At 35.8% G+C, this 23,881-nt stretch overlaps 1 protein-coding gene across 2 annotated transcripts; it reads right to left on the reverse strand.

The window, feature by feature from the left end:
• Window positions 1–605: 605 nt before the first annotated feature.
• RPF1 (ribosome production factor 1 homolog) lies at window positions 606–18,890 on the reverse strand. Of its 2 annotated transcripts, none has more exons than XM_008690665.2 (9): window positions 18,614–18,890; window positions 17,109–17,165; window positions 15,322–15,402; window positions 5,966–6,061; window positions 5,032–5,185; window positions 3,159–3,262; window positions 1,802–1,983; window positions 1,477–1,603; window positions 606–827 (listed from the first exon to the last, which is right to left on the reverse strand). In XM_008690665.2, exons 1-9 carry the CDS (start codon window positions 18,839–18,841, stop codon window positions 786–788), a joined length of 1,071 nt encoding a protein of 356 aa, XP_008688887.1. In that variant the 5' UTR covers window positions 18,842–18,890; the 3' UTR covers window positions 606–785. The 2 variants fall into 2 exon arrangements, with proteins under 2 accessions (XP_008688887.1, XP_008688888.1); XM_008690666.2 differs by lacking the exon at window positions 3,159–3,262 and adding an exon at window positions 2,396–2,478 and having other exon boundaries at window positions 18,614–18,886.
• Between the last annotated feature and the right edge of the window lie 4,991 nt (window positions 18,891–23,881).

Raw genomic sequence — 23,881 nt, forward strand, 5'->3', positions numbered from 1 at the left:
GGAAGCTGCTAATACTAGTTCCTACTCATGAGTTATTTGCAGGATTAACTTTGTTTTAATAAATATTTTTAATAAACTTTTGTGTAGGGAATTACCATTACACCTAAAAGTTAATTAGTTCTTAACAGATTGCTCTCCTAATAAGGACATAAAGACTGGACATACTAATTCCATTAGATGTTAAGAAAAACCTCAGAGTTTTAAACATTTCTTGAGTGGAATACTATACTACAATGTAATGAGGTACAAAATACCAAGAAAAAAAGGAACCAAAGTTTAGCTTCAGTAATTTGCAACTGTTAAGTCCTTGGTAAACCACTTTGCTTTAAAATTTTTACCATTCTGAAAGGCTTAAATATTAAACATCCCAGAAACCTGGCCTCCCAATATATATTCATGCAGGAAACAGAATTAAAGTTATGTGCCAGATCAAGATTAGTCTGGTAGAAAACCACTGGGTTAGTATCTGCCAAGGACTGTATTTTCTCTCTAGACCACATGTCCCGTGAAAGTACAAATGGGAAAGTTAGTTTGAATCTTGATTCCAACTTACAATTAACTAGAAATAAGAGAATTTTTAGGAAACTTAAACTGCAACTTCTAAATTCACCAAAATGACTTTTATTGGTATTTGCTACATAGACAGTGAATGGTAATTCATGGCGCTTGATATTTTGTCCAGACATGAAAAGGTTTATGAAACCAGTAAATTTGAAAAGGGTCTTCTGTCATAAATCCAAGATAGTCCTGTTTAAGCACAACTGAATAACTACTCCTTCAATATTTTATAAATGGAATTTTCTTCTATTTGTATCCATTTCCCGGGGCTGAAAATTAGAAGAAAAAAAGAAGTAAACAATTTATAGGTAACAATGCTAAAAAAAAACTTCTGGGTCCATTTCAGAGACTGAATAGTCTTGGTCTAATAAAGTTATTAAAAGTTACTGTTCTCATACATATGTGTATAATATATATATAAAATTTTGAAGTAAAAATCATACCTAAGTGAGCTATTGCTTACTAGAAAAGAGACAGGTTTTAAAATAGTGAAGTTTTTATTTTTGACTTAAAATGATCTCCAAACTTGTACAAAACCTCTATAGCAATAGTTTTCAAACATACAGCAGAATCATAACATTGGCTTATAAACAGAGTGCTGGGCCCCACTTATAAACTAAGTGCTGGGCAACTTAGGGTTGCTGATTTGGTAGGTCTGTGGCCCAACAGCGTGCCTTCCTAACAGGTTCCTAGGTGATGCTGCTGGTCCACTTTGAGGACCACTGATCTTTAGGATAATTCAGATGAACCAGGGTTCATCACCAGTCCAAAATACCCTATCAGAAATTGGTTCTTTCAAGCTTATGGAGGTCAGAAGCCTAACTTGAGATATAAGTACTCAAAGCACAAAGTACGTGATTTCCTTCTCATTCCATTCTTTTAAAATGATCTAAATGGCTTTTGAAATAAGGCACATACCTTATGGACCCATTCATATTCTCCATATTTAGAATCAAAGGTTCCTTTCTGAAGAGATCTTAATTTTAAGGTAAAACGTGGTCCAAGTTCCTGAATTCCCACTTTCTTTTCACTCCTGAATATGTACCTTCAAAGATAAATGGAAGAATTAAGGGGAAACACAGTCTGAATGAATCAAATGTAATTTCTTTAATGTGATAGAATTCAAAAGATAATTTATTTCTCATCTACAATACTTGTGACAATACATTAGAAAACATGTTTATGTTGAAAATGTATTTCATGATTTAAGTCAAAATCTAAGGGGTTAAAGTACCTTCCTCACCTATGAAATCTGAAGAAGATATAGTCCCGTTGATTATGGAATGTGGCAACTTGCCTCCCAATAAACTGAGGATTATGGGGAAAGAGAGATGCAAACATACGTCCAACAGAATGACCCAGCCTTGTTGTAAAGTTATTCAAGATTATTTCAGGTATGTGTTCTGTAGGGTCCTTGCCTCTTCTCTGGAAAAATGATGAAAAAAATCACAATAAGGAATTCAATCTATATCCTGATATTGCGAATTCAAGTTTCAGAACTTACGTGACGAAAATTTTAAAGGTATCTTTCTTATGACAAACTACCACAGATGACTTACCAATCCCATGAAATAAAATATATCTAAAATTATTTTAATGTGCAGTGACTGGACCAAAAAGTCCTACTAGAAAAGTATCCTGTTTCACAGTAATGAAGGCTATTGCCTGTCTGCCATAACTCAATTACAATCTTGTAAGAAAACTGCCAGTAGATAGAACTTGCTTTGAGCAGAAGGACAAATGCTATTATAAAAGCAATTTGATCTGTAAGTTACAGAGCTGACTAAGGATATACTGCAAGGAGACCAATGCCAATCAAGGAACAAATAAAACTTACCTTAATTTCTTTACGCAAACGAACACTGCTCATTTTAAAGTGAGCAGTTGGGCCATTTGGCAAGTGACTTAGAATTAATCCATCTGTTCATAAAGCTAAGAACACATTGAACTCTGTAATTTAAGTCTTAAATTGTACAAATAACTGGTCCTCTGTATGTCCAGAGGCTCCTAAAATTTGTAGCCAGGTGAACAGGCAGGTGCGTGTGCTTCTGGGTTAGCAAAGTTTCATACCATACTCAAAACTAAAGCCCCATAAGTCAACCCAAATATTTCAAAAAACAGATTAATCTATAGTAGCCCCACTTTTTCTCTTCACAATATGATAAATGACATCACCCTCAAGAGGGTATGCTGGGTATTCAACTAAACTAGGCAAGAAGGCTTAGGTCCACTACCCTAATGGGAATGGTAAGATAGGATTCTAGCATAATTTTAGCATTGCAACAAAAAAGTTTACCTCCCTGTTCAGAGGCCTTATAACCCTAAAAATGCACTTTCATAAACATATACACACATTAGTATGTATATTTTTTATACATTTGTAGGGTTAGTATATGCTGTCAGCTTTGAATACTATCTCATAAGACTAGAGACTCCTAAACTCTCTTCTTGAAATCAAAGTTATGTCTCTCAAAAGACAACCTCTTATTCTTGGGATTACTGTGCCACAAATTAAAATCAACTAATTAATAACCATTTACTGATTGTCTACCACAGAGACTTCTGCCAGACACACTAAACTATAAATGAAGTATACCTACAATTGGCAGGGTTAGCAGCCCCAGGGCTCTGGAAGTCTGGAATGCAGCTACCTGTACAACATTCAAGTCTTTGTAACACAGCTTGATTCTTCCAAATACTGAACCTTAAAAGGAGGTCAGAATCAGACTATTCCAAATTATCTGCAGTTTTACAAAACAGATCTTGCCATCTTTTTACAAAGGCATCAACATTCTCCCATTAGCATGTGGGTAATCTTCAATTTTCTCCTTCCCTTCCTTACCAAATCCTATTTACTGCTTTTACCCTCATAAATTCACTTCCATAGCCTCTTTACCCTTACTGCTATTCTCTTAGTTGAGTCCTTGAAATTTTCCACCTACATTAAAACAGTATCCTAGTTGGTCTGACCTCTCTCACCATTCCATTCCAAGTACATTTTCTAACAGACTGTAAATCTAGTTTATATGTAATAAGGTATGGGACGCAAATGTCATTTTATCTGTACCACGGTTTTTCATGCTAAGTGAAAAACAAAACTAGATACACCTTGAGTCTTGACAGCTGTTCATATTTCAAATACTTGCAATATTTAACTCCTCTATTCAGGCCCACTTCAATGAATTCCTTTATGTTTGTTATTGTTCTATATATTCGGGAGCAACTCGTACAAGTGGATAATGTCTTTAACTTGCATTGAAAATAATAAGCCCCAAAAGTTATTTAGGTTTTTAAAACACAGCTTTTAATCTATTTTAAAAAAACAACAACAAAAAACAGTGTTCATTGATTAAAAAAAAATGTTATTCTGGCAGCAGGAAAGTCCTGTCCCTATTTTTTATGAATCCTTAATAATTTAAATAATTTGACCCATTCACATGATCATCTTCAAAATTAATGAGCTCATAGGGGATCCTGGGTGACTCAGTCAGTTAACCTGCCAACTCTTAACTTTGGCTCAGGTCATGATCTCAGGATCCTGGGATGGAACCCTGCGGGACGGGGCGGGCTCCGCACTCAGCAGGGCTCTGCTTAAGGATTCACTCTTTCCCTCTGCTCCTCCCCTAGTTTCATGCACGCTCTCTCTAAAAGTATAAATCTTAAAAAAATTAAATTACATTAATGAGCTCACAGGCACCATTCAATAAATAAGTAAAACAACAGCACCACAAAAACAAATCTAGGTATCTTTATGTGCTCTCTCATCTCCAAACGGGAAAAAATACCTTGGGTTCATGTGACACGGTCACCTCAGATCTGAGACTCATAGAAAAAGGATAGCATATTCTTGGCATCTGAAACAATGGCAAACACATAATATGGGCTCAAATATCTACCTCAAAAATGTAACCCTATGATACCACCCCTGGTAACATAAAATCTAGCCACATCAAACTACCTGCAGATCCCCAACTGGGTCAGCTCCATCATGCCTCTGCCTTTACAAACAGTGTATCTGCAGTGGGCACTCTTCCATCTTATTCACCTCATTCACCCATATTCACCTTGACTGAGCTTAAGCATCTTTTTCTTATAGTCCTTCCTCCCTCATATCCCCAGCGCAGATTTTACCAGCGTGTGCACTATATCTTGTACTTCTTTCATTGTAGTATCCACTCTACATTTTTGTTAGTTTACTTATCTATTTTCTCCTACTAGATTATGAACTCCCTGAAGCTCTTGTTTATCTCTGCATCTTTTACTAAGGATTAATGTCTTGCCTGTAGCATTTACTTAATGAATATTTCTTAAATGAAAAGATAAAATTAGTTCATAGAATCTTGGATAGACACATAATTTTCTAGCTTAAAAAATTATCTTCTTAAAGTTATAGAAAACATTTCCTTATTTCAAATATATTTTAAAAGGGGGTGAAGGTGAGACAGGAAAACTTCTTTAATAAAGAAAGGATACTTGGTGTTTTACGATCTTCATTAATAACGATCAAGTCTGTGAAATCTCTTGAAATACACTGTGGAATAATTTTTTTCAGAGCCAGTCCTCTTCTGTAATAAACATGTGAATTTGGTATAACTGTGGAGAGCTGTTCACAGAGTCGTACTGTTCTCTGCAAAACAAATTAACAGAAATCTTTGAAGGTGAAAAGGAATAAAAGTCTTATGTAGTAAACAGAAGGAAAGAAATAATGATTAATATGTGTTATTACTAAAGGGCAAGGGTAGGGAAAGAATGAAATCTGAACTGTATTTAATCCTTTATCAAAGGATGACCATCCTAAAGCAGTGGTTCCCAACTGGGGGTGATTATGCCCCACTGGAGAACATTTGGCAAAAATGGTTATAACTGGTGGTACTGGTGGGGATGGCTGGTAGTGGTATCTAGTGGATAGAGGCCAGACATGCTGCTAAACACCCTAAAATGAACAGGACCACCCCCATAATAAAAAACTATGCAGCCCAGAATGCTAATAGTACTGAGGCTGATAAACTCTATCCTGAAGAATCATGCTTAGAGAACCTGTATCACATCACAGTATTAATTTTATTTAGCGTATTCGTAGGTATTATCTATGGCAATTACTGATAATTTAACTCAGATCTTCTGAAAGGAGTTCTTTTAAATAGTCTTAAATAATGTAAGAAAATTAAGAATTCAATAACTAGGGGCACCTGGGTGGCTCAGTCGTTAAGCGTCTGCCTTCGGCTCAGGGCGTGATCCCAGCGTTCTGGGATCGAGCCCCACATCAGGCTCCTCTGCTGGAAGCCTGCTTCTTCCTCTCCCACTCCCCCTGCTTGTGTTCCCTCTCTCACTGGCTGTCTCTCTGTCAAATAAATAAAATCTTAAAAAAAAAAAAGAATTCAATAACTATACTGATTGATATGTTTACCCCATGAGGTCTATCTGATGTCGTGATGAGAATCTTGGGAGAAGTTTGTCTGTTGAAGTAAGAAGCAAATTCATCTGTAGCTTCATCATAAGCAACCTGTGAACAGAAAAAAAAATGTAATTTTATATCAAATACTCTACTAGGCTAAAATTTTAAACGTAGCTCCAGCAGGATTCTATGACACTGACTACCTTCCTAGGTAATAGGGGATTTAAAGAAAGCCAAGAAGGACTTACATGGCAACATGAATAGGTTGAGTGATTTTCTATTTCTAGAATACAAGTATAAAACCGGAAAAAATTGTCAGAAAACAATTTCAAGACACAAACTGAGCGGTGTTTATTCTTTTAAAGATTATTTATTTGAGAGAGAGAGAGAGAGAGTGTGTGTGTGCATGTGTGAGAGAGCAGGGGGAGGAGCAGAGGAAGAGGGACACAATCTCAAGCAGACTCTGTGCTGAGTGCAGAACCCAATGCAGGACTCAATCTCACGACCCTGACGACATGACCTGAGCTGAAATCAAGAGTCGGGTGTTTAACCAAATGAACCACTCAGGCACCCTGAGCCATGCCCATTCTTGAAAAATGGCTAGGGCTATGAGCAAGCACATCAGGAATCTTGCTTTGAACTATTTCATTTCTTCCATCAACATGGCTGTGAAAATAGTAGCTTTATCAACTTTAGGTCTGATGGCAGGCAAGAACCAGCAATCTTGAATCCAAGGGTCGTGGACTGGATTGGGGAGAGGTGGCTTTGAAAACCCTTGATCTGCTAGTCCAAGGATACGGGGCCAGTTCAAGATAGGTGTGGACCAGCCAGAAATGTAAAGAACTAAGGAAGTGAAAGAGCCATAGAGGGGTCAGATCATCTCCACAAATCCCTGGCTGACAGCTGAACTACACATGGGAGAATTCTAAAAAACCAATTCACATGAAAGGCCAGGGAGACTTGAGAACTGGCTTCAACTCTGAATGCATCCTCAACCCACACCCAGCTCAGCTGATAGAAGCTTAGAGGCTCAAGGTATCTCAACACAATCTGCACCCAAATCACTGGCTTACCATTAAGCCACCCAAACACAGGGACGATCTCTAGGGAGGCAGGTTAAAAATAACAAAAAAAAAAAAAAAAAAAAAAAATAGAGACACACAGTGCTGATAAAGGGAATTCAACTTTTAATGTTTGTGGGCCCTGCTCCTGGGCTCCCAAGGAAGCCAAACTTTTACCAAGGTCAGGATGATTTCACCAGGGGCGCCTGGGTGGCATAGCGGTTAAGCGTCTGCCTTCGGCTCAGGGCGTGATCCCAGCGTTACGGGATTGAGCCCCACATCAGGCTCCTCTGCTATGAGCCTGCTTCTTCCTCTCCCACTCCCCCTGCTTGTGTTCCCTCTCTCGCTGGCTGTCTCTATCTCTGTCGAATAAATAAATAAAATCTTAAAAAAAAAAAAAAAGACTTCACCAAATTTCAAAGCATGGGCTCTATTTCTGCCCCAAGCACACACTGTATATCTGCTTTGTTAACAAATAACTTTCTAAAAGAACATTTTAAAACTAAAGATGAGTAAAAAATCTCCCTAAGTTCTGTTCCCTTGCCTCCAAAGCCTGCAACCTTGCACATACTAAAAGCGTAAGATAAAGTTTGTAGTTCTCTGAAATGTCCTTTGTCATGATGATTTATAACTCTCGATGTAACAAAAAACATATATAACCCTGTATTAAATGTTCTCTCTCCGGAGTACTCTCTTCTTTGTCAAGACTGTATATCCTGGGCAGCTGTCCTCAACTGGGCTTTCCTCCTTTTCTTTCCTTCTTCATTCCTTCCTCCCCTCCCTTCCTCCCTTCCCTTCACTCCCTTTCTTTTTTTTTTTAGAACAGAAATTCTACAAGGTTTGTTCATTTTGCGTAGCAAAATGTAGCACTGACAGTGCTACTAATGGGGAGACAGATTCATTACACAGTTTAAATCCAGGCAAGTTACTACCACAAAAAAATCAACTCAAAAAATAAAACAGTCCAGAGTTACTGTAATATGTTGTCTAAAATGTACAGCTTCAGCCAAAAAATTAGGTATTTACTATGACCCATAATCAGGAAAAAAGTAGCCAACAAAAACTGTCTCTCAGTGGGCCTAGATGTTGAATTTAGTGAAAATTTCAAAGTAGCCATAATAAATATTTTCAAGAAATAAAGAGAAAAAAGGAGCTTAATGTGGATCTAAGATGGCAAAGAATCAATGGATATTTATTAATCTAATTTCAAATTCAATCTGAAGAACAGAGAAAACAATCATTAAAAAAGGAGCAAAACTGAAGAAACCTGTAGGACAATGTTAACCATTTCAATAGTGTGTGAAAAGGGAGTCTCTGGAGGCCTGGGTGGCTCAGTCCGTTAAGTGTCTGCCTTAGGCTCAGGTCATGATCCCAGAGTGCTGGGATCCAGACCATGCCAGGCACCCTGCTCAGCAAGAAGTCTGCTTCTCCCCCTCCCCCAGCTCCTTCTCTCTTTCTCTCTCAAATAAATAATAAATAATCTTAAAAAAAAAAAAAAAAAAAGGAAGTCTTTGAAGGAAAGAGAAGGTAGAAAAAAGTATTTGAAGAAATGATGGGTGAAAAATTCTAACATACAGCTACAAGCTCAATAAACCCCAAATTGGATAAAAAGAACAATAACCTAAACACCTCAAGGTCAAACTGCTAAGAGCCAAAAATAGAACATTTTGAAAGAAATAAGAAAAATCATGTGCAGGGGAACAACTATTAAAATGGCTGATTTCTCATCAGAAATTATGAAGGTCAAAATGTAATGGAATATGTTCCAAATACTAGAAGAAAAAAAAAGTCAACCAAGAATTCTGTAATTTGCAAAATTCTTTCAAAACTGAAGGCAAAATAAGCATATTTTCAAATAAACAAAAATGAGATAATTAGCTATTAGATCTGTTATAAAAACAAAAACATAAGGAGATTCTAAAAGTTGAAAGAAAATCCTACCAGATGGTAACTCAGATCCAAGGAAAGGAAAGAAGAGCACTATAATGGTAAATACGAAGGTAACCATAAAAGACTTTGTGTTTGTATGTGTACATTCTTAATTTCTTTTTTTTAAAAAAACATGAGATTATTTAAAGCAGAAATTATAACACTGCATTTGTAACATAGGCAAATGTTGTATATATGACAACACCATAAACAAGAGTAGAGGAAACAAAGCTATACTGGTGTAAATCAGCTATACTTTACCAGCATCATGTCTGTATTTACGTGAAGTAGATTGCGATAAATTAAAGAAGTATGCTGTAATTCCTAGGGAAACTGCTAAAAGAACCGTAAATATATAACTCAAAAGATTGAGAGGAATTAAAATAGCATACTTAAAAATATTTTTTAATATAAAAGAAAGCAGTCAAGGAGGAACAGAGTAAAAATAAAGATATAAAATATGTTGAAAAAAAAGCAAAACGGCAGATGTAAATGTAACTACATCAAAAATAAACATTAAATACTAATTGTCAGACTGAATAAAAGAGCAATACCCAACCATATGCTGTCTGTGACATTTTTAATTCAAAGATAAACTGGTTAAAAGCAAAAGCATGAAAGAAGATATAACATGGGAACAGTAACCATAAGAGAGTTTAGGTAGCTATGTGTACATGAGACAAAGCAGACCTTAAGAAAAGAAATGTTGCAATGAACAATTTAAGGGACGGGACAATAAGGGACACTGGATTACAAGTCAATACATTAGGAAGATACAATAATTACAAATGGACACACACCTGGAAAAAAGTAAAAACAAAAAAAAAATTTAAAAATAGGTACATACCTAACAATGAACCCCCAAAAAGACACGAAGCAAAACTGAAAGGAAGGGAAGAAATGACTAATTCGAAAATTATAGCTATAGATTTCAATATTCCTCTCTCAGTAACTGATAGAATTAGAAATTCAGCAAGTATATAGAATAATATGAACAACACAATCAACCAACTTAAAACTCTCTTAACAATCTACTTCAAAACAGCAGAATATACATGTTTTCCAAAAGAACACAGAACATTCTCCAGAACAGATCTTACCCTAGAGCAGAGAACAGTCTCTTTACTTGAAAAGCACCTAAAATCAAACAGAGTACATTCCAGAACCACAATAAAATTGAATTAGAAATCAACGGCAGAGATGTATCTGGGAAATCCTCAAGTATTTGGTGGAAATTGAACAACACACAGCTTAATAATCAAAACAAAGAAGAAATCACAAAGGAAATTAGAAAATATCTTGAACAGAATGAAAATGAAAACACAACAAACATCAAAATGCATGGGCTGTGGCTAATGCAGTGCTTAGGAGGAAAACCACAGCTTTATGTGATTATATTAAAAAGAAAGAAAAGTACAAAATTAGTGATGTAAGCTTCCATTTTAAGAAACTAGAAAAAGAAGAACAAAGGAAACCTTAGCTGAGTTGAAGAAAAGAAATAATTAGGATCAGGGGAAAAACTAATGAAATAAAATACATCAAGCAAAAACAAAACAAAAGCAAAATCAAAAACTGATGAAATTACAAGAAGAAATCGACAAATCTTTCATAAGAGATACTTAGTTTTGAACAATAAGGAAGGAAACACATCTTAAAACTTGTGGGATATACCAAAAGTGGTACTTAGAGGGAATTTTGTGGCCTTAATTGCTCATTATAGAAAGGAAGATGAAAAGTAAGTTAATCAAATACAAAGAATAAACTCAAGAGAGTAATAGGAAATAAATGATAAAGATAAGGTGAGATATAAGTAAATTAGAAAACAAAGTTTCAAACAGAGATGATCAAAAAGTAGTTTGAAAAGAGTTAACAAAATAGATATTATCTCTGGTGAAAAGCCCAAATAAATAATATTAGGAATAGAAAGGAACAATACTGCAGTCTCCCTTATACACACAGATATACATATTCTAAACAAAGTACTGACAAACCAAAACAATGTATAAAAGATAAAACATCTTAATTAAATTGAATTTATCCCAAGAATGCAAAAGAGATTTAACATTAGAAAATCTATTTCCTTTCCTACATTAGTACAACAAAGGAGAAAAACTGCATACTCATCTCAGTATTTGCAGAAAAAGTACATAATTATCTCGATATTTGCAGAAAAAGCATCTGGTAACGTTTTACATTCATTCATGATAAAACAAACAACCCCGCCAGCAAGAAAAGAATAAACGGATTTTCCTTAACTCATAAGGAGAATGTACCATTAAAGACACAAACATTAATGATGGCATGTTAGAAGTATTCTCTTTAAAATTAGGAACATGGCACAGATAACACTATTGCTGTTTCTATTTATTTGACATGCTGGAGGTTCTAGTCAGCGCATAAGAAATAAATTATTAACGGACTGAAAGTTATTTGCAGAAATGATTAGCTAAGCATGAAATGAAAACAATATTTAAACAAATTATTAGAAACTACTCTTTAGAAGATCACAATTCAAAAATCAAGGCACTTTTATAAATCAGCAAATAAAACAATTTTCAGAGATGTGATTTACATTAATAAAAAATACAAGATACCCAGCAATAGCCCTAATAAGATTTATGTATAAAACTTGCATGAAGGAAATTATAAAAGTCATTGAAATGCATTTTCAGTACAAAAGACCTACCTAAAAAAAGCAATATAAATAGAACCCCTAAGTTATCTGCTTTAATACAATTTATAATTTTATATGGCAGACCAAAGGTTCAGAAAGAGAACGTTCGTGGAGAGAGAGATTAGAGGATGGGGGTGGAGAGGGGCATTTTCCTCTAATAGATATCAAAACTTAACATGAAGATAAATAATTAAGAAAGATATAGCAACAAACTGACCCAGAAAAGGGCCAAGTATATATGGATACTTGATTTATGACACAGCATTGTAATTCACTGTGGGAAAGGTTGTACTACTGGAAAAATGGTGCTGGGGAAACTGGTTACACAGGGTGGGGGCAGGAAAAGAGGCAGGGGAAGAAAGAAAGAAATTGGTTTTCTTTCTCATGCCAAAGAAAGAAATCGATTCCTGATGATTAAGCACATACATGTGAAAATCAACTCTTCAATTTTTTTTAGGAAAAAAAAAAACGAGAACATATGATCAGAGGATAAAGATTTCTTAAATATGACCAAAAAAAATTAAATATTAAAAAACTTTTAAACTCAACTATATTAAGGACTTTTATTCACCAAAAGACAGCACAGAAAAAGTAAAAAGAGCATCTACAAATTGGAAGATAATTATATATAGAAGATTAGCATCCAAAATATAAAAAAAGTTCTACAAATCAGTAAAATATACTATAGGATAAAAAATTGGGCAAAAGACACGAGCTGGCATAACTTTAGCAAAAACACAGAGCATACATGAAAAGACGCCCAACCACATTAGGAATCAGGGAAACGCAAACTCAAACAATGAGATAGTCCTTTATCACTAGCAAAGTATTGGTCAGCATGTAGATGACCAGAAACACTGCCCTTATTCTATGCAAGTGAAAAATGATACAACCACTACTCTGGAAAACATTTTGGGACCACCATGTAAAGTTGAACATTTATATACTTCATCACCCAACAAATTTTCCCCTAGGTAAATATTTTGGAAAATATTACATATATGTAGCCTCTAAATACCTATGATTTCCAATTTATCGCCAGCCAAGATCTCTTCCCTATCTCCTCAATGACAATTCCATCCTTCTATCCTTCCAACTGCTCAGGCTAAAAACCTCAATACCATCTTCAAATCCTCTTTCTCTCACATCCCATTTTCAATCTATCAAGAAATTCTAGTGGCTCTAATTTCAAAATATACCTGGGAAAAAATCCCAAACCTTAGCATTAAATTGATTCTCAACACTCAATATAACCACTGTAGCCCAAGTCACCAACATCATAATCTCTTTCTTGGATTACTTTGATAGCTTCCTAAGTACCTATTTACCTCTCTAACTACATTCTCAGTACAGCAACCAATTACTATTAAAAATTAAGTGTGATCATATCATTCTTCTATTTAAAACGATCCAGTGACTCATTTCACTAAGTATAAAAACCCAAGTCCTCACGATGGTCAACAAAGCCACTGCTCTGGCCTCCGNNNNTCCCAATATTCTCCCTGGCACCTCTTCTATAACCCTCTCTTTTGCTCACTTAATTTCAGCATACTGTCTTCCTTGCTGTTCTTCAAAAACACGCTAAGCATGCTCCTCCTGCCTTAGAGCTTTTGCATTAACTGTTTATGCACTAGTTTTTATACTGGCCATTCCTTGGAAACAAGTGGGTAGAACTGCAAGGAAGCCAACTCCTTTACCTCCAAAAATGGCTAATTTCTTTACATCCTTCAAGTCTTTGCTAAAAGGTCATCTTTTCAATGAAGCCTACCCTGACCATTATATAGAACTGCAACCCTAACCAACAGAAAAATGGGCAACAGACATGAACAAACAACTGATTAAAAAGAAAAGCATAAAAAGATATTCAACCTCATTCACAAGTGAACAAAAAATTAAAACTACACTGAGATACAATCTCTGACCCATAAGACTGGAAAAAATTATTTGTAATTGCAAAATCTTGAGTGCAAGTTTGAAGAATAATATACGTTTACATAATCTCAAAGTATATCCCCCGCCAAATACTTATTATAAAGGGAAAAAAAGAAGTATAATGGAAAAATCAACAATATGTGACTCCTAGTAAGAGACACCAAAAAGAACGTAAGATCACATCTGTCGTATACCTGTCAAAAATACATAAACTGAACATAATCATGAGCAAATATCAAACTCATATTAAGTGACATTCTACAAAAATGTCAATGTCATTAAAAGCAAAGAAAGTCTGAGGAACTGTTCTAAATTAAGGGAGGTTAAAGTCATTATAATGGAATAAAATGCATGAGCTGGGATTTTTCTTTTGCTAAAAATGACGCCATCTGGACAACTGTAGACATCTGAATAAGTTGTCTAGACTAGATAATAATCAATGTTAATTCTGTGATTTTGATAACTATACCCTGTGCTTATTAAGAAAATCACACTTGTTTATAAATAAAATCCACTAAACTATATAGGAGTAAACAGGCTTCATGTCTGCCATTTACTCTCAAGCATTTCAAAGAGAATACAGAAGAAAATTGTGTGGTACAATTTAAAAATTTAGGAAATCTAGGTGAAGGGCATACATGAATTCCCACTTTTCTATTAAATCTGAAATTATGTCAAACTAAATAAACATACACACACAAATACTCTTATACATATAAAATTGCAAACTCTCTCCACTCCAGGTAGTCCTGAATCTACTTGACCTAATTTTTTTTTAAGATTTATTTTAGGGAGACAGAGAGAGTGCATGTGGGAGGAGAGGGAGAAAGAAAATCTCAAGCAGACTCCCCTCTGAGCACAGACTCTGACTTAGGGCTTGATCTCATAACCCTGAGATCATGACCTGAGCTGAAATCAAGTTTGACGCTTAACTGACTGAGCCACTCAGGAACCCCTCTTTCACCCTATTTTTTAAGTGTAGTAACCTATCACCTGCTAACACATAATTTATTTTATTAAATTCATTTTTTGTCTCTCTCCCTAGAATGTAAGTTCCAGGCGGGCTGATATTTTGTGTGTATATATGGCAGAGTGTTTGGTGCACTGGTGGATCCCAAGTCCCTAAAACAAATCCCAATACACGGCAGACAATCAATGAACATTTATTTGCTAGAACACTGACTGAATGAATGAATGAATGAATGACTATATCAGGAAATGTTAAAGAATGTCACTAACAGTACTATTTGAGAGCAAATATAACCAAAACCAAATCTGCTATCCCCCCCCCACCAAAAGTTTAAAAACCTTGATTCTATCACTGTACTGTCGCCAACTCTTTAAGGGAAAATATGAAAAGTGACAACTGGATGATTATCTTGAAACCAAGAGTTTTAAGGACACAGAAAATACCACCAGATTGTTATCCTTATATCAAAATGTCTCATACTACAAAAACCTATAGTATGAGGAATGCTTTTCAAATGATATTAAAAACAAACGAAGTACTATACAAGATACTAAATGACAAAAGTTACCTAGGCAGAAAATATCATACATTTCTAGAAAATAAAAAGTAATCACTGCCTTTTTCTATAACATTTGAGAAATTCAATTATGAAATAATCTATAGCAAATAATATGCCAACAGTATAGCTGAATCAGTCCATTATACAACTTCACCAGCCAGTACTTTAAATTAAATGTCAATATATGAACAAATGATTTATCGAATGTGGCCATCCAAATTTATTTAAAACTTATAACATTACCTCTTCATCATTAGGGTCTACTACAGTTTCATCATATACTCTCTGGTTGTCAATGGTCTTTGGTATAGGCTTTGGTGGAGCCTAAATAAAAGAAACAAAGATTAAGTTCAGAAGCATTAATAATTTTGCATTCCGATTGGGGACGAATAACAGAAATTTACAAATAATCCAAAAACTAAATCTGTCCTCATTTCCATTGCTACATCAATCCTAATAATAATACTGAGTAAGAGGTTTTTAACTCTGAGCAGAGACATAAACATCCTAGAAAAATTGCTAACTGAATGAAATGACTTAAAACTTTGCAGAAGTAGCTGAAAGAAGGCAGAATTAAAATAATTATCCACTAAGAAGAATATTAAACAGAATGAAAAGAAATTACAATTGACCGTTAAACAGCATGGATTTGAACTGTGCAGGCCCATTTACATGTGAATTATTTACACTACAAGACTATAAATGTATTTTCTCTTATAATTTTCTGAAAAACATTTTCTTTTCTCTAGCTTATTTTACAGTAAGCATACAGTATATAATACATATAACATATAAAATATGTGTTAATTGATTATTTACGTTATCAGTAAGACGTCAGATCAATAGTAGGGTATTAGTAGTTAAGTTTTTGGGACTTTCAACTGTGCAGGAATGGAGATAGTCTGCAACCCAACTGCCATGTTGTTCAAGGGTCAGCTGTATAAAGATTATCTATATGTAGCTTTGTTCCAATACCTCCAGAAAGCTATTCAGAAATAAGTAACAAAAGCTACAAATCTATCTGCTGAACTGGTAATTCTAGTCTGAGGCATTTATGGTAAGGAATGAAAGGGAGGAGAGATTTATATAAAGAAATATGCATTATCACTATTATTAGTGGAAATGAACAGCAAATAGGGCAAATATCCAACAAAAGGGTAATGACTACGAAACTTTAACATAATGGAATACTGTTAGAATTGGCAACATACATACTTAGTTTAGACCAACAAGTTGTGTAAATGAAATGCTAAGGAGCAGGAACACAGAACTCTAAGCATACACTGATTAAAATTCAAAACATATGTATGCTAGCAGAGATATGAAGAAGTATGAACTGGTAAACTATTTAGGATTTTATTTTTTATTCTATGAAACAAATATTAAGTTTTAAAAGTAATTTTTAAAAGGAGGCAGTTCTAGAAAGTCATCTTTCAGTCCAAGAAACAAGAATGGTGAAATTTCCAAATGGTGATTGGCATATTTACTGTAATTGACTGATTACTGAGTGTTAAGAGACTAACATTGCGTGACAGGATTCTGCAGGTCAAAACAGTCTAACACTGGTAAGTCTGACAAGGCCTAGACTGGGGAGCTTCCCCATTCCCAAACTCAGGAAGATGAGTATCTGTCTCTCAAACACATAAAATTAAGTAAAATAAGTATGTTAAAGCAGGCATACCATTTATTTGAAACTTCGAAAAAAATGCATAACACCACTATTGTGTTCATCATTTAGGACACAAAAAAAAGAAGTGCATGGGAACAAAACATGGCAATTTTAAGTGGTTATCTTTGGAGGGGAAAGCAATCAGGAAGAAGCATACAAAAGACTTTGAATATTATTTGCTAATGCACTGTTTCTAAGCTGGGTAAAGAATAGAAAAGGGTTTGTTATATTATTTTATTTTCACATCTTTTATACACTGGGAATATTTTATAATAAGTTTAAAAGAAAATGATACAACATAAATATCAGGTAGCATTCTGCAATGTAAGACAGAAAGCAAACGGCTACAAATTTTATTTACCTTATCACCAAGAGCTTCTCTCTCTTTCTTAAGTTTTTTCTTAATTGCCAACTTTTCCTAAAAAGTTTAAAGAAAAAAACAATATTGAGAAACCACCAGTTATATCACAAACACATACTAAAACTATACATTACTAATGCTATGACTACTTTAACTGAGCAATCTTCGTAATGTTTTTAAATATCCTGACACAGATTTTCATACCTAAGTTATTGTAAACCACGTGAGCTGGCCAATAAAAAAAAATAAATAAATAAAGATCTTGCTCCTTCAAAAAAATCTAAATTGGCAAGTTTGAATATTTAAAGTTTTACTAGCTTTAACTTTTACTATGAAGTCTTAAATTAAGTAAAAATGTAAAATGTATGCTTAAATAAGTTAACAAGTTTTTGTTTTATTTTGCATTCCTAACAAGTCGCGTTCTAAAGAAAACCATGGCTATGCTGCTTGCTTCTTTGGGGAAGTACTAAAAATAAATGAGAATGGGAAATACGTTTCCAGATTGTTCCAATAAACCATTAGTTACCCATAAATCTTACGATCAAAATATGCTTTTAAAATTATTAAGAACTTGCAAGGTGAATTACAATTGTACTGTAAATCTGTACCTTCGGGAGATTTCTGAACAGAATGTTTAACACAAAAATAGAAAGTACTCTCCCCACCCCGACCCGGCAGTGCCTGTCTACCCTCCACCCATCAAGTCTCAGATTACAGTGTCAAGAAGTCTTCTATGAGACCCTTCCCGCAAACGCGCTCACCTAGAATGAGTTAGATTCTCTATGTACTCCAATAGCACTTTGACGCTTATAATGAATAAGGCACAATCCACGGCCTCAAAGAATCTAGCATCTAGTAACAGGAGACAGGCAAGTAAAAAGAATATTATGTGTGTGAACTTTTACGACGTACCAAAATAAACAAATGCTTGCTTCCAATTGCAATTTAACCACAAATAAGCACTGTAACCTTGAGTTTTTTTAAATCTCCTCATATTTTATCTCCCAGAACAGTATGAAGACAACGCTATAAATACAATTACTAGAACCTTTACAAAAATAATTTCGGTAAGAGTTGCTGCCCAGGAATCAGAGAAGCATCACTTTGGGTTTCTGTAGTGTCCATTTTACAGATTCTAGGAATCAGCCAAACTTAGGAGGACTGGGCGAAGCAGAGAGAGAGGAGAATTTCGCCTTCCAGGTCAGGAGGGGGATTTTTCACTGCTAGGAGAGCGGGACTTCTTGCTTTCATTCTCAGAGGGGGAACCTAGAGAGGGGCTGGAAAGGAAGAGAATCCTTGACTCTCTGGCAAAAAGCTGAACCTAGAGGAAGTCTCCAAAGCAGTGTGAGGAGAACAGGACACAAGAACGTCAGCCTCACTCCTCTAGATTAATTACCGCCTCCTGGACGCCAGGCACTAGCCGCCACGCAAAAGCTATTCCCCACTACCCCACGCGCGCACGACTGATGCAGCGCATGCGCCCTACCGCCTCCGCCCCGTCCTACCTTACGCTGCTGTTGCTTCCACCTCGTGAACATTAAGTGTCGCCGTTGTTTGTTCTTAATTTCCGAAATGCTGAAGCCTGGGGGAAAGGCAGCCGCTTTCGGGGGCTGGACCCCGCTTTCCGTCGCTCCATCCTCAGCGACTGCAGTCTCCTGAGGTTCTTCAGCGGTCGCTTTCCGTTTCAGGCCTTTCTTTACTCGGCTGCCGCTCTTATCCCCGGCCTTCGCCATGCTGTTTGCTTCTCGGCGTCTGTACGGAAACGGAAATGGCAGCCCCCTCTGACTCCCTCACTATACTTTTACTTCCGGGGTCAGGAAGGTCTTAAAGAAAAACGTGGACCGTTTAAGAAGGTGGCGAAATTTAGGGGCGTCTGGGTGGTTCAGTGGGTTAAGCGTCTGTCTTTGGCTCAGGTCATGATCCCAGCGTCCTGGGGTCGAGCCCCACGTGGGGCTTCCTGCTCAGGGAGGATTCTGCTCCCTCTGCTCCTCCCCCTGCTAATTCTCTCACTCTGTCTCTCAAATAAATAAAATCTTAAAAAAAAAAAAAAAAGAAAGAGGAAAAAAAGAAGGTGATGAAGAATAGACTTGAGGAAAGTTTAGGGGGCTTGCCCAGCTGTATGAATGCTGAAATGATACGTTTATAGAATCCTTTATTGAACATCTACTGTGTGCTAAGCCCTCAAAATATTGGAACAGAACAGCAAAGTTTATGTCCTGGAAGAAGACCTGAAATAAGCACATAAATAATGTGGCTAGCTATAAAGTAACACATGGCACGGAGAAAATAGAATAGAATGAAGGAAGATGAGAGGGTAAAGGGGCAGGTTGCAGCTTTTAAATAGGATTGTCAGAGTAGCCTTCATTGAAAAAGTTACATTAAGCAAAGATTTGAAAGAGGTAATGGGTAAATTACGCAGTTATTTGAGGGAAGAGCTGCTCATGTGAGTAAAGTTGGTTATCTAGGAGAAAAGCTGTCCAGGCAACGGAAACATACAATTCCAAGGCTCCTAGTCCATAGCAAGCATCTTATGTTTGGGTAAAACCATGGAAGCCAGGAGTATTATGAGAAAGAAGGAGAGTAGGTGGGGAAAGGGCTTAGAAGTAGCAGATTGTGTCGGATTTTGTAAGAACTTTGGCTTTTATTTTATATGAGATGCACATCTCCTGGAAGATTTTGAGAAAAGAAACAACATGATTTGACTTACATTTTGAAAGCATCATTCAGGCTCTTCTTTGGAGAATAGACTTTATTTAGGGGAAAGAAAGTGAAAGAAGGGGAGAAATGACAGTGGCTTGAACCCGAGTGGTTCTAATGGAGGTGGTGAGAAGTTATCAGATTCTTTTGCAAGGTGGAGTTCCTGTGCATGAATGAAGTGCATGAGAGAAAGAAGTCGAGGATGACCCCAAGACTTTTGAACTAAGCCCCTGGAAGGATGGGGTTGCCAACAGTTGAGATGAGAGAGACTTCAGGTAGAGCAGATTTGAAAGGTAAGATCAAGATTTCAGTTCTGGAAATAATTGAGTTTGAAACACTTAGGAGTCAACTGATTGTTCTTTCAGTTGGAATGTATGATTTTGCAGCAGGAGAAAAAGGTATGGACTAGAGATAAAAATTTAGGAGTCATTGGCATATAGATAGTATTTCAAATCATATAGTGAGTGTGGATTAAGAACTAAAAAAGAGAAGGGGACGAAGGACTGATCACCGGAACAGTCCTACATAAAGAGCTGGAAAGAAAAGGAGGACCCAGTAAAGGAGAATAAGAAGAGAAAATGAAGAAAGTGTCATAGAAGCCAAGTAAAGAAAGTGTTTACCCAATGGTTAAATTTTTCTGTATACCTCATTTTAATTTTATGAAAATGTCATCCAGAGACAAAAGAATTCCTTTTGGTTTACTGTTAGAAACTGCCTTAATTTGAAGTAATATGTTTCAGTATTGACATTGAGTGTTTTGATAATCCAGTAGTTTGGTGTCCATGCTGCATTTTTTACCCATTTAAGTTCTTTTAAACAGGATATTGAAAACATCAAAACTGTATTTTCCGAATACAAACTCCGTCAAAACCTGCTATGAAGTCACAAGTCCAAAATCGTGATTAGAAAACTAAAACCATCATACTTAGATACAAAACTGACTTACACAATACAATAGAAAGGAAAAAATGTTGAGCTTTAAAATCATTGACATATGGCTCCAATAAGTCATAAAATACTATGTCACTTATTTTAAGAGGAATAACCAGATCAAGAACGAGGAGGAGGAGGAAGGGTAAGAGGAGACAAACCAGGGAGAGTAAGAGGAGACAAACCAGATTAATCTAAAAAATATAGACTGAAAAAATATTTTGGAAGTATCTTCTAGTCTTAATATTAATATTAATCTAAAAAATATAGACTGAAAAAATATTTTGGAAGTATCTTCTAGTCTTAACATTTTATCTCCCTACATTTAATATATCCTTTCCTCATAAGAACGCAAGAAAATCCTGAAATGGATTTAGATAACTGTCTTAAATTTATTCAGAGGTACCATATGAATGAGACCATAGCTGTTTAACATAGAGACTTCCTATTTTTCCTTCATGGTTTAGTTGTAGTAACAGTTGTATGAGTTGAATGAAAGGATTTCTGTGATCAGAATAAAATCCTTATTCTGAAGAAGTCACAAAAGCATTGGTCAATTCGGCAAATATATATTTAAGCTATTCAATAAATGAATAGCGTGAATGAATATGACGGAAACAATGGGCTCTATGTTCAGGTTTGTATTGAAACCTTTACTCAGTTGCCTAGATGCTATAAAATCTCAATTAAATCACATATTCTCTGTGAGCCTCAATTTCTTGACCTACAAATGGAGCTAATTAATTATATTGCCATATAGAAACACACCTAATAAATGCTAACTAGCTGTTTTTGTAATTCTAGATATAAGAGACTATGCCAAACATTGTGGAGAAGAAAAGACATAACTGCCCTCGAGTAGCATATAGTTTAGAAGCTGAAGCACAATTCTAGTGTATGTATTTCTTTTAAAAGATTTTATTTATTCATTTGACAGAGAGAGAGACAGCAAGACGGGGAACACAAGCAGAGGGAGTAGGAGAGGGAGAAGCAGCCTTCCTGCTGAGCAGGGAGCCCAATGCGGGGCTCGATCCCAGGACCCTGGGATGACGACCGTAGCCGAAGGCAGACACTTAACAACTGAGCCACTCAGGCACCCCTCTAGTGTATGTATTGAATAGTGGTCAGTATAGAATGCTTCTTAACTTGATATCCATTTCAGCCATTTGCTTTTTCCCACTATTGCAGCATTGTCTGCTATTTCCAGGGCACATTCCCTGTAGAGGGTATGTTATTTTAAAATGAAACACTTATTTTAAATATTTAATAAATACTTTTTGCTTATTTGTTTTAGTTCTGATACATGAGATACCCTGAAATACAACTCTCGGACACCAGATGAATTCAACGATCCAAACTAATAAATGACCAAGATTTTGTTCAGAATATTGGATCTATTATTTTATAATATGACTTAAGCTCTTTATATCACAAAAATTATTCCAAAGGCACAAAATATGAATCCATTGCATAAGAACAAGGGGCACAAGTTTTGGGGTTGGAAGATGTTTTACTTACAATGTGGTATAAACCTCTGATAAACACAAAGTAAATTAATGCTTCCTGAACTTGAATAATGCCATATAATTTGTTGGTAAGAACTGTTAAAGAAAAAGCAACATGAAAGCCACAGTTTGAAAATATGCCTAGACCAGCACTCATAGTCATGTAACCAAGACTTAAAATATCCTGATTTCCCCAAAATACTGACTGACCTAAAACAAAACTTAAGATTTTTTCAGGTCAATGCCACCTTATAGCTTCCTAGCCAGTGACCAGCATACAAGCTTGTACAGTGCTACCACGCTAAAAAGATTAAGTTTTTAGTAACCAATCACAATTAAAAAATAACAACAACAACAGCAACGTACTCCCTCATTCATGCTTTACAAACTGAGCCGTAGCTGCTAAAAGCTGAGCTCCTAACCCCTTTTAGCTTGAAGTCTCCTTGTCCGTCTGTGAACAGTTTTGTTTCTTGCTCAATAGAACGTTCCTATCAAACAAAGCTCTCGGAATTTTCTTTTGACAAGAACAATAAACCTATTACAGAACTAGCCTCTCATCTGTGGGTGTTTCATGGGTACCCAAGAGCTGTTTTGGTCACTTAAACTACTTATCTCAAGGAATTTTGAGAGTTCTCTTTTCTGTTTGCTCTATACTTTAAGTTATCTAAGTGCTTAATGAGGTTTGTTTCTCAGGCTTTACTGACCCAGGAAGTAGGGTGAAAGTTATTATGGGGATTTCATAGTGTCAACAGGACTCTCACAACAGCCACTCTCCTTTGAAAGAAGTTTAAGTCAAGAAGAATAGAATCAGTACAATTTTGGGAGGAGATGTTAGAATCATACCCCCTCCTACCGGAAAATGAATTAGTGACTCAAACATGAAGACTTTTCCAATATTAAAAACCTGAAGAGTAATCATATGGTGAATACTGTCTTCTCTCTATACTCCACACTATGAAAGAGACATAATGCATGTGCTGGCCTTACCAGAAACCAGAAATATATTAGGAAACCAGAAGTTTTCTTCCAGAAATAAGTCTTCGGATTGTGATTTTGGAATAATTTCTCATCCCCTTGAGGCATTTAACTTTTTCCAGCATATTCTAAACTTGGCCATGAGGCTATAGGATACAAGGGCCGTTTTTGCTATATTTTCCAAGTAGCTTGATCCTTAGCAGGAAGGTGAGCTGTTTGGATAAACAGATTTTTTTTCTGCCTGTTATTATTTCCATAGTGTATGGAGTTCCACATGTGACTTGGCCAGTGATACTATTTTATTTTATTTTATTTTATTTTATTTTATTTTATTTTTTGAATTAAGTAGGTCCAAGCCCAATGTGGAGCTTGAACACATGACCCTGAGATCAAGAGTTGCATGCCCTCTCAACTGAGCCAGCCCGGTACCCCTGGTGATACATATTCTTGACTCTTACCTGACCAGGGAAAGCAACACCACCATCAAATTTCAGTTTCACTAAAAGATTACCTCTGAAAATGATTTCTGATTGGTGGAGTTCATCAAAGGAGCTTTTATTTATATCGTTGGAATGTATAAGGTGCCTCTGGCTTATGTTTCTGGTAATGGAGTAACCATAAATATAACTTAAATAGCAACCTGAAAGGGCTTTTATGTGTCTAAGA

This window comes from Ursus maritimus, unplaced genomic scaffold (assembly GCF_017311325.1).
Source record: "Ursus maritimus isolate PB19 unplaced genomic scaffold, ASM1731132v1 scaffold_12, whole genome shotgun sequence".
NCBI lineage: Eukaryota > Metazoa > Chordata > Mammalia > Carnivora > Ursidae > Ursus > Ursus maritimus.

What these genes read in the sequence shown, in the direction of transcription:
- RPF1 (XM_008690665.2), bottom strand. Translation starts at nt 18,841, where the DNA reads ATGGCGAAGGCCGGGGATAAGAGCGGCAGCCGAGTAAAGAAAGGCCTG. An exon ending in GGCTGCTAACCCTGCCAATT is followed by an intron (nt 1,984 to 3,158) that starts GTAGGTATACTT and finishes TCATTTTTCCAG; the next exon opens with AGAAGAGGCAAGGACCCTAC. An exon ending in AATATGAATGGGTCCATAAG is followed by an intron (nt 828 to 1,476) that starts GTATGTGCCTTA and finishes TCTAATTTTCAG; the next exon opens with CCCCGGGAAATGGATACAAA.